Source organism: Alligator mississippiensis, chromosome 1 (genome assembly GCF_030867095.1).
Source record: "Alligator mississippiensis isolate rAllMis1 chromosome 1, rAllMis1, whole genome shotgun sequence".
Taxonomy (NCBI): domain Eukaryota; kingdom Metazoa; phylum Chordata; order Crocodylia; family Alligatoridae; genus Alligator; species Alligator mississippiensis.
In genome coordinates, this window is record NC_081824.1 from 390,117,345 (window position 1) to 390,129,359 (window position 12,015).

The following is a 12,015-nucleotide window of genomic DNA, read 5'->3' on the forward strand; positions in this document are numbered from 1 at the left end:
GGGGTTTTGAAGCTCTGTATTTTAATTTGGATATTTAACTAGCTGGTAGACAAGGTTCTTTGGGTAAGCAGCTGGTAGGCATTCAGGCATTGGCAGTGTTTGACTTTTCTCTGCTGGGACCTAATCCAGTCATGGTAGTTGCCTTAGAATAGGACTTAAATGACCAGCACAAGACAAAAGAAATCCTACTTTACACAGGCAGGGCTGGGCTGCAGTCGCAACAAAGATTTCTGGATCCCACTGAAGATCAGCATTTTTTTTTTCTCTTGAATTTTGCAGACAGTTCTGGATTTCATGGTTTCCTTGAATTGAGTAAACCTTTAAATATAAGCTCTGCTGTAGTGCTCATGTTTCTGCTACTTTATTCAGGAATTTGAAGCTTCATTGTGCCAAAGCAGGAATGACAATGCCTTTGTGGCCTAGGGTCTAGTGAAGTGTTTCTCAACCCGTGGGTCACAAGAATATTTGAGACAGTTGCAAGCAAGTCCCAGAAAAATGTGGGAAACCATGAGTTTCCCCTTGCAAACTAGCAGCCTTCCAGCCTGCAAGCAGCTGCTTGGGGTGATGAGACAGCACGCGCACACACGCACACACACAGAGAGAGAGAGAGAGAGAGACAGCATGCAGCCAGACAGGGTCATGGAAGCAGCCCCAGCAGCTGGATGCAGGTAAGTGTATGGGGAGTGGGGATGGGAGGTCTAGGGCTTGGGGACTATCCCAGGGTGCCTGGGTGCAGATGTGGAAGGAATGGAGATGTGGAGGAGGGCGGGTGCATGCTGACATTGGGGGAAAATGGCCAAGGCTGCATCAGGGTAAGAGGGCAAGGGCGAAGGCGCCTGCCCCTCCAGCAGGGGATGTGGGTGGGGATAAGGGGTCCTTCGAGGGCAGTGGGGAGCTGTGTGGCTGGGTTGGCATCACCGGAGCCAGTGCCCATGCTCAAGACAGGGCAACTGGGAGATGCTGCTTGGGGGGCAAGAGGGACCATGACCAGGCTGCCTGGTGCAGTATGTGAGCCCCAGCTCAGGGCAAGGGGGGAGGTGCCACAGGCTTCCCCTCCTCCCTCCAGCCTGTGCTGGGGCTAGACTTGCTCCACTGCCACCTGCGTGGATGGGGTCAGTTTGGGGGGCTCCCTCCAGCAGAGTTGGGGAGGGTCAGGGGGTTGTGGGTTTCATAGATTCATAGATACATAGATGCTAGGGTCAGAAGGGACCTCAACAGATCATCAAGTCGAACCCCTGCCTAGGCAGGAAAGAGTGCTGGGTTCAGATGACCCCAGCCAGACGCTTGTCCAACCTTCTCTTAAAGACCCCCAGGGTAGGGGAGAGCACCACCCCTCTCAGAAGCCCATTCCAGATTTTGGTCACCCTTACTGTAAAGAAGTTTTTCCTGATATCTAGCCTAAATCTGCTTTGTCAGTTTGTGACCATTGTTCCTTATTTACCCCAAGAGGCGCCCTGGTGAACAGAGCATCTCTGATCCCTTGCTGCATCCCCCTAATGAAATTTGTAGGCAGCCACAAGATCACCTCTTAGCCTTCCCTTGTGGAGGCTGAAGTGGTCTAGGTCCCTCAGTCTCTCCTCATAGGGCTTGTCCTGTAAGCCCCTGACTATACGAGTGGCCCACTCTTCTGGACCCTCTCGTATCTATCCACATCCTTGAAGTGCAGCACCCAAAACCGGACACAGTACTCCAACTGCAGTCCAACCAATGCCGCACAGAGGGGATGTATCACCTCCTTGGATCTATTCATCATGCATCTGCTGATGCACGATAAAGTGCCGTTAGCTTTGCTGCTGATTTTTGTCACACTGACTCATGTTCATCTTGGAGCCCACTATGACTCCGAGATCCCTTTCCGCTTCTGTGCTGCTGAGAGGGTCACTTCCCAGCCAGTAGGTGTGCTGGATATTTTTGCACCCTAGCTGCAGCACTCTGCACTTATCCTTGTTGCACTACATCCTATTGTGTACTGCCCACTTTTCTAACCTGTCCAGGTCTGCCTGCAATCGTTCCCTACCCTCTGGAGTGTGCACTTCATCCCACAATTTAGTGTCATCCACAAGCTTGGACAGAGTACACTTCACACCCGTATCCAAGTCACTGATGAAGATATTGAAGAGTACAGGTCCACGGACTGAACCCTGCGGGACCCCACTACCCACATCCTTCCAGGCCAATACCGACCTGTCTACTACCACTCTCTGGGTTCGACCCACCGGACCATGTAAACATCTATGCCACAGTCTCTTTATTTATGAGACTGGGATGAGATACCATAACGAAGGCCTTGCTGAAGTCCAAGAATGACATCCACCTCTACTCCTGCGTCTGCATTTTGTGATCGTCATAAAACAAAACCAGATTGGTCAGGCATGATCTACCTGCTACAAATCCATGCTGGTTTCCCTGCTGCATTATTTTTCCCGCTGGACTCCCCCAAATATGATCCTTCATAATTTTTTCAAAGACCTTTCGAAGAATGGAGGTGAGGCTGACTGTCCTATAATTACTTGGATCCTCTTTCCTCCCCTTCTTGAAAATAGGGACCATATTTGCCCTTTTCCAGTCCTCCGGGACCTAACCCGAGTGCCACAAGTGCTCGAACAGCCGTGCTAGTGGTTCTGCTATGACACCGGCCAATTCCTTCAGTACTCTCAGATGCAACTTATCCGGGCCTGCTGACTTGAACACATCCAGTCCATCCAAGTGACACTGCACCAAGTTGGCATCAACAGTTGGTGGGTTGATGTCTCTCTGATGCCCATCTAAGAATCAATTAAGAGACTTATCTTGAGCCCTGCTCAGGAACACTGAAGCAAAAAACTCATTGAATAGCTCAGCCTTATCTCCGCTCTGTCACTTATTGCTCCTTCTTGTTCAGTAGGGGTCCTATGCTGCCCTGTGCCTTCCTTTTACTCCCTACATGCCTTAAAAAAAAAAAAAAAAAAAAAAAAAAAAAAAAAAAAAAAGACGTTGTTGTCTTCAATTTGTGTTGCCAGCATTGGCTCTGTAGTTGCTTTGGCTTTTCTAACTGCCTCCCTGCAAGTGCAGGCCAAGTAGGTATACTCTTCCTTGGTAGCTTCCCTCTGTTTCCACTGCCTATATGCCTTCTTTTTTTGCCCTTAGGCTCCCCTGGATTTCCCTGTTTAGCCAAGGAAATTTTCTGGCTCCTTTCTCCCTTTTCCCTCGTACTGGGATAGTCTCCCTCTGTGCCCGAAAGATTGCTTCCTTTAGATATGACTACCCTTCCTGGACTCCCATCTCGCCAATACTCTTATCCTGCGGTACACTGTTGACTAGACTCCTGAGCACACTGAAGTTAGCCTTCCTAAAGTCAAGCACTTCAACCCTACTAAGTATCTTACCGTATGGCCGTATGGGAATTCAATTGATTGGTGGTCACTGTCCCCAAGGTGACCACGAATCTGCAGCTCCCCTACCAGGTCCTCCCCTGTAGCCAACACCAAGCCCAGTAAGGCATTCCCTCTAGTGGGACTGTATACCTTGAGAGTGGGAGCGAGGAGCAGCAGCATGGCCCGAGGGGGCAGGGGACAGTGGGTTGGGAGTGAGGAGCACTGGCAGGGCCAGGGCACTGTGGATTAGGACTGGCTATCAATCTTTAAAAATGGGTCCTGATACAAAGAAGGTTGAGAACCACTAGTCTAGTGTACTTACCTAGGGGTCACGGGAAGAGAGGTTTTAAATACCCTCTACTACTTAAGGGAATTGAAGTCTGTTACTTGCATACTAGCAGCATGACCTAACAGCAGTTCAGGGATTCATTCTCATTTGTTTACTCTACTTCTGGCAATTTATATAAAAACGAAAAATTGGAACAGGTCCAAAAAGTTTAGAGGACCATGCCCTGCACCCATAACTTAATTAGTACATTTCCCTGAGAGGTAACGGACCAAAGTCTAGCCAAGCATAGGGGTCTGTGGGTGCACTACTGCTCAGTAGCTGAATAATACTGTGCAGTAGCATATTAGTACTGTTTGTGCTGTGACATGCTACTGTGCAGCATTATTCAGCTACTGTGCAGTTCATGTCTCATGTAGGCTCACCTTGTTTGTTGGTAGCTTCATACTGCAACTCTTTAGTCTCCCTCATTATTATTTCCCCATCCTCTCCTTGATTAGCATGAAGGCCTTACAAAAGAAACTGCTACTTTGTTTTCCTTTACCCCAATGATATGTCCTATGATGAGGTCATTGGTTTTCCCTGCAGTTTCCAATTATATATTTTCCTCTACAGCCACTTGAATTAAGTAACATATTTAAACCATATTTAGTTTTTCTTCTTTTTTTTCTTAAGTTGGTATACACAAGTGTCCCTTTTAATTGATTTTCCTGTTTCTGAAGTATGGCCTTTTAATTGCTTAGAGCTAAAAATTTCCTGAGGAGAAAAATAGATATTTCTTAATTATTAATAATTAGATGAGGGAAGAAATTAATTCTCCTAGTATGTAAATTGCCTGATTTGATACCTTAGTCATCTAGCAGCCAGGAATCTAAGCTATTCTCTTTTGTTTATAACCAGGCATGTTGTTGTTTTTGACTAGTCCTATTTCCAGTCTCAACTACCTTCATACCATATTATATGTCCAGAAAGTTGATGAAGGCTATTTACATTCAGTGCAAAATGAGGTTTAAAAAAAAAATCATTCCGTCAATTTTCCTTTATCCACATTAAATACCTGGAATAGTGCATCTACACCAATTTTATAATTAGGTTAAATACGGGAGATGTTTCACTCAATTTAAAGTTGTTCAGATAATATAACTGAAATTTTAATATTTGTATTGGATTCCACATTCTTTAATTGTAGCAGAGGCCATTTTTGTGATATGCTAATATATTTTTAAAGTCTATGGCAGCAATGATCCTTCACAGTTGAGGATGATCACTCCCAGGGGTTAAGTAAAGGAATGTTAATTAATCCATGGATGGCTAAGAGGGCCAATCCTAGAAAATATCTCAGTATTTATGAATTATGCATTTTGATCGTATCTCATGTTCTGAGCAGTTGAACTGAAAGTATTTGATCCACAACAAACCTTTTCTCTTGCAATCCTCATTAATGCTGTCCTTATCTCATGTGCATAAAGGGCATATATGTAAATGAGAGAGCAGATCTGAGATGCTGTAATGAAGGAGAAACTCCCATGGTAGTCCTTTACATTCCCTTTTTCAAAACTGGGCATATGATCACTTCTTTCACCTTGCTCTTTTTGGCCCAATGTCACCAAAAACAAAGACAATACAAACTAATATGGAGTCAAGCTCATTTCCATAGTACTGTACCCCTTCTGTTCCCAGCTGGTTTTCTAAAAGTCAGCAGGTACTCTGATTACCTCTCGATTCTATTGTTTCCTCAAACCAAAAAGGTATCACCCACAAAAATCCTGTTTCTCAAATAAGTGACTTGTGTCTAGAAAATACTTGTCATTTGTCTTTATCACTCTTACCACTGAGCAGCTCATTAAATTGGACTCCCTCCTTTCAATAATTGTATTCTTTGAAAAATACTTAAATTATTCAACTCACTGATATTTTGGTATTTTCCTCCATAAACTGTTAGCTTTATCAAGTTCTCACAATATTAGTCCTACTTTCTTCCTTCATCAGTCCCTATAGCTGTTGTTTGTATTTCTTATTATCTTCTGCTCCCATTTTTTGATAAATTCAAATAGCCTACCTTTTAAGACTATACCTATTTCACTTAGTTCAGACATCAATAGGGAAAGAGAGATGCTTCCAGGCAGTGTTTTAGCCTTTATGGTATAGGGAATATGCGAGAAGCCTATTTTGTTTGGTAATATAGTCTACTGGACCAACTATGTATTTTGGAAAAGAAGACAAGCTTTTGGGCACAACATGCCCTTCATATCCAAAATGTCCTCTTCACTGTTAAAGGAAGGGGTGTGTTTTGGGTTTGTAGTGTTTTTGTGTTGGGGGGGGGGGGGGTGGAAATCATGACAAGCAGCCCCTTCCTTCCAAAAGAAGCTTCTGCAAAGGCTACAACATGCAGGTATGCTTAAAAGTAAATGAATAACAAAAGTAACTTACACTATGCACTATGACATATTATAAACTCCCCCCAGAAGTGGTACAATCACCTACTCTGGATATCTTCAAAAAAATGATTGAATGCACACATTGCTGGGGTCATCTAACCCCATAAGTCTTTCCTGCCCAAGCACAGGGGGGCTGGACCTGATGATCTCGAGAGGTCCCTTCCAGTCCCTAACATCTATGAATTTATGGCAGAAGAGGGCAGTAATTTTGGCTGGTGGGCCATTTAATGAGTTCTGGTGAACTGTGAAGCTGCACATGCAAAATCTTTCTAATCTTTTTAACAAATTATAGATAAAAAAACAAATCTTATGCTAAAAATCAATCTATGACATTTTAATTTTATTTAAAATATTTTTTGTCCTGATTTGAGTAGCGTATATAGAGGCGATTGCATATGAGCTCAAAATAAAGTCTTACTTCTGTATATTTTGTGTGTGGGTGTAGATCTCTAGGGGAGGCAGGGAGATGAGGGCAGGGACTGTCTGCATACTAGGTCCTAGGAGCTGACCAGGGGGAAGGGGCAGGGGGTATGTGCAGCAGAACTCACCTGGGTGGTGCAGTCTGCCCTCCCCAGCCCACAACTGGCTCCCCAGGGCTTTGCATGAGGCCTAGCCCCACTTACTCCTGCCCTGTGCCTACTGCCAGCATGCACAGCTTCCTGGTAGCCAAGGTACTGCTCAGCTCCTCCTGCCCCAGCTGTACTACTCTGGACAGCAGGTAGTATGGGGAAGCAACAGCAGCCATGGGCATGCCTGCTGAGTACCACAACCCCAGCTCTTGGCTACCCCCAGGTGACTGATCATCCTGCAGGGTGAGTGGCAGGTGGCCTGGAGCTGGAGCCCCACACACTGGGGCAGGAGCTGCCTGGTTGGGCATGTACCTGGTATGCATCCCCACAGCTGCTGCTGCTTTCCTGCACTCTGCTGTGCTGCTCTGTGCAGTAGGTAGACTGGAGGAAGAGCCACTGGAGATTGGGGGAGCTGAGCAGTACCCAGGCTGCCAGGAAGCTGTGCATGCTGGCCAGGGCTGTCAGTGGGGCTGGTGTGGGCAGGAATAGATGGGGCTTAGCCTCATGTGGAACACTGTGGGGACAGCTACAGTCAGCAGGCTGGATCTGGCCCATGGGCTGTATTTTGCCCACCCATGCTATGATCTTCATGAACCCCCATGTTGAATGTAGTGCTCCAAGGTAAAAAACATCAAACCAAACCCCAGTACCTTCCATACCAGGCAACTGTCAGACCAAAATCAGCTTTAATTCAAATGGTTCTTTCCAGCCTCCACACGCATATAATCTCTTCTCTCAAGCATGAGTGTATTAAAATAGTCTGATTTATAATATAACACTTGCAACAAAGTATCCAAAACAAATTAGATATTTAAGAGAAATAAGTCTTTATTATATTCAATCATTTAATTATACAGTCATTCATAATATAAAAATCCTTGCTAAAACTTTTTTTTCCTTAAATGTAAACAATGACAGTTTTGTGCAATGTGTCAGCCATATGCTTAAGTAAAACTAGATGAAGGCGATGGTCACAAGACTACTGCAGTTAAGTTATACAGTAGATCTAGATTAAACTATTACTTAAAAACATAATTCAAAATATTTAATAAGGATTTTTCCTCTTTAAAAAAGGAAAGTAAATAGTTGTAGTTTCTTCTTGCCATAATCTAATTTAAAACAGGACAGATAACACACACAGTTTTTACAAATTATTTTAGTCACCCAATTGTGCTATTTCAGTTGTTTATTTTATGAAGTAAGTAAACAATGTTAGTGATTGTTTTGTTCTTTTGAAACTACTTAAAACTTCTGATCCTGAAATATGCAGATAAAAAGAATTCAACAAAATGTAACATTAAATGGTAAAACCACATTCTTAATCTCCTTTATTTCATACTGAGGAGTCTAAAAGTTACCGACAGTACAGGGAAAAATTTGATGGTTGGTATGGGACACTATGCTTTGAAAAGAAAATTTGACCGGAAAGCATCCATAGTGATCTACCAATGGGACTCAAAGCCTAGTTTAGGTCAGAAATCCAGCTTTGCCCCAACAAAACTTTGATCATCTTTCCCCTTTTCTCCCATCTTACACTGGGGACTGGGTGAATGGATGTGGGTGTGCACATGAGTATCCATTTGATGTTAATCACAAAAAATACGTCAAAGAAATCCCTGTTTTCAAATCACATGAAACATTAGACTGTTTTAACAGAGTAGTTTCTAATACGAGAAGCAGAAGTGGTAAGTAAAATGGCAAATGTTATTTCTGACTGCATGACATGCCGTTTTTCATAGCACAAAAAAGCAGGATCTTTTCAAAAAAGTCCTAGAGAAGTAGGGCTAGAAGGAACCTCCAGAGGTCATCTAGTCCAACCCCCTGCATGGTATAAAGTATCTTTATGTAGCCATGATATTTTGTGATCAGACCTGTCTCCATCAGTGGCTCAGTAGAACAGTTTCTGGGGATGCAGCAGTTTCAAGACTAAGCATAAGTGGTCCAGCACATTAGTTCAGTGTATTTTTCAATCCCTGTACTATATCATTATATAATGCATAGACTGTTTAAACTAACCCTGAAGTTTGAAAGATATTGGAAACTCTGAAAAGTATATCCATTTGATAACACATTTCAAAACCAAGTCATTAAAAAAAAAAATTGCAACATCAAGTTTGAAAAAAACAGGGCATACATTTTATTGGTAGTAAGAAAATTCCCTGTTTAATTTCTATATACATTTTTCCAGAGTTATCACTTCTGAGGTAATAAAAACAATGCAGCTTTCTAGAATTAAATTACATTCCTTACACTAGTCTGCCTAAACAGCTTTCACTTCAGGCACTGTTTTATTGCCATAAAAAAATCATTTTTCACATATCTTTCAAATGTTCATAATGTAATTGATGCAATGCTCCAACCTAGAAACTAATTCCATTTGTAGGTTTATGATGTGCTAACTCCTCCATGGTCTAATCAGTTTTAGAGAGGCATTTCTGTAGGTTGTTGCATGGAATGACAGGTAGATATCCCATCCAGAGTCCTGGGACTAGGTATACTTGCTATAAAAAGAAAAAGGGGGTGGGGGAAAGGAGAGAGAATACTTTACTGGAAGTATTCTAAAGAGGAACTGGTACCTTTCTGATGGTTGTTTTTTGGACAAAAACTTCTGATAAGACTCATGATCTGCTAAGGCTAAATTCTAAACTTTTTTTCACTAGTAGACTGAAGTGACATTCAGGATACTAATTCTTTTGTATTTAAATCTGGTGGCATTCAGAAACCTAACCTAATCAAGTCTGTATATTTACTTATTCACAGTTTTACAGGTTCTGGATTACTAGTAGTCTACTGTGAATTAGGTGTAATTAAATGCTTTCTAGTGAACCCCCATTTGCAGCATTTTAATAGTAAGAGAAACTTTGCTATAGAGGAACTTTACTTTGGGAAAGACTGGTCACATTGAGCCCCCACTATTCATTTAGGATTTTACTATGTGGTCATGGCTACTGTTCATTTTCCTCAGTCTGTCTTTAATTTTTTACCCTTGATACAATACAGCTACAACATTGCATATAGCATTTGTTATACAAATTGTAGATGAGACGCATAAAATAGAAGCAAGTCAATGCAAAGAAGAGAACTGAGACAAATGTGGGAAGAAAGTACCTAGCTAACAATTTAGATTTTGTATAGAGGGAAAGTACTGCACAAGCAAAGGGTTAAGATGCACCTGAGGGTATCTACTCTGACTCCCTGTGTACTCCCACATACTTACCATGCCCCCAAATCCAGATATTAGGCACTATGTGATTTAGGGTGGCTGAATCACAACACCTAGAAGCACAGCTTAGAGCATGAGCCTGAAAGTGGTTCTGGGTGTATGCTCAGGACCACCTACCTTGCCTAACCTCTGGGTTTGGGCATATGTTGAACAGGATTTACAGAGATGGGGCATGATTCTCAGCAGTGTTCTGGAAGTCACACCCTGAAACAAATGCAGACACCTTGCACGCTCCAAGAGAAAGTCCATAGGAAGCTTCCAAAATTAAGTCTCTGTATCAAAATAGTGAAGCTGCTCTATACGGATACCAAAGTGGTTCACTTGGTAATGACAGGTTTTCCTGAAAATATTGTAGGCCAGAGAAGTGAGACAGGAATCGCTATAGATAAAGCAGCTATCATGTGAAGGCAAGAAAAACAGATAAAAGTTTCAGCATATGAGGTATTGAAAATATCAACAATTTTGCAGAAGACTTGACAACATGATCTCTAAAACTTGTGAAGTGAGGCACGGGAGGTAAATTAAAGGTCAGAAGTGATATAGTGGTCTTAATAATGAATGAAAGATGGATTGGAGGTAGAGCAGCTGTTAAACAGGAAAGATATAGGTAGAAAGATCTTTGTGGAATTCCATAAAGGAAAGTGATGCCCCAGACATTTTCTGATAGTACTAGGGATAACATAATTAGCCAATTACTTTGCTAAAAGGGATAGTACAGGGCACTGTGCGATTCACTGAAAAATTCGAACTATATTCAAGGAGTACTGAAAGTTAACTAGCAGGAACAAATGAGAAACCATATTTTCCTGCATACCTGTGCTCTCAAGTAAAACATACACATTGTACTGGGAAAGCAGCATGACAAAAAAGTCTCTAGGATCTTACCTGGTAAAGCAAGGACTCAACCATGGTTGAATGATCCATGCTACACAGTTTTAAAAACTACTGCCAATTTGGCTATGATTAATATTAAACTTAAAGCTGTGCAGCTCCTGTGAGACTTAGGGACTCTGACAGCAGAACCGTGCTTAAGCCCCCACCCCTGCCACATATAGCCAGAAAAAGGAGAAGAGCGCAGTGCTTGGCAGCCATTTTAGTGCCTCCAGCACAGTGTGGAAATATCAACTTCCTTGCTTAAAACATGAACCTTTCCTTCAAAATTTGGGAGTATGTGATATGTAAGTAAGGTAATTAACCAACCAAACAATGACTTCTGTGCAATGGCAACTAAAACTAGTTCACTATTTCCAAAGTGGTACTCCAGAATACCATTGCATGGAAGACAAGGAAAAGTAAACTTATCAAGAAATGAACTGAAACAAAGGGTCAGCTTAAAGAAGGCCTTACAGTGACATTAACTAGCAAAAGAGAAGGAGAGCACGAGCATGAACTATCAGCCAGGATGTAGTCACATAATCAGGGAAACTTATCCCACAGGACAGGGAGTTAAGGTGGTACTAGTTTAGTTATGAATTAGATGTGAAAGGGTCAAAAAAGAGGAAGGAGCACATTTTGTACTCCTATCCTGTGCTGCGATAAGCTAGACCAGACTAGGGAGGGCAAAAAACATACTTCAAGCCTGTCCAGGAACAGGCTGTGCTAAAAGTAAGAAGGGGTGGAAAGTGTTATGTTAATCACTCTTCCCTATTATTTAACAGCACCTTTAGTAATTAGCAACCATTCAAGCGTACCTGGCAATCACAGCAGATATTTAGAAAGGACATGCACTATTACTTGGATAAAATCTTAAGTTACGCATTGAGGCTCCATATCTGGATGAAATCTGGTGGGGAGTGGGGAAACTAGAAACACTAGTACCAAGCAAGGAAAATATGCTATGGGCAATAGGCTACAAAGAGCTGCAGTTTACTCTAAGCATTACTTAGAGTGAAAAGTTTACTCTAAGCATTACTTGATAAAAAAACTCTAAGCTTAGTAAGTTTGAAGATAATGACAATGGCTTCCTTTGATGATTTTTATTCACACAAACTGGATACAGGACATGCTCATGCACAATAAAACCTGAATACTAGTTTGGGGTACTGCAATTTATAAGATTGTATATTCAAGGTCCATGATTCTAAAGTAACTAAAATACAAACTCTGTCTGCTCAAAGCATATTTCTCCAGAAGCTGAACCTCCAGC

At 42.2% G+C, this 12,015-nt stretch overlaps 1 protein-coding gene across 3 annotated transcripts in view; it reads right to left on the reverse strand.

Annotated features, from left to right (window-relative positions):
• Positions 1–7,456: 7,456 nt before the first annotated feature.
• BORA (BORA aurora kinase A activator) overlaps positions 7,457–12,015 on the reverse strand; it is a 29,739-nt gene continuing 25,180 nt past the window's right edge. For all 3 annotated transcript variants that reach the window (XM_059721660.1, XM_006278353.4, XM_014610477.3), the window contains one exon: positions 7,457–9,147. In XM_059721660.1, the coding sequence (XP_059577643.1) occupies positions 9,058–9,147 (90 nt within the window). In that variant the 3' untranslated portion in view covers positions 7,457–9,057. The remainder of the gene's footprint in view (positions 9,148–12,015) is intronic.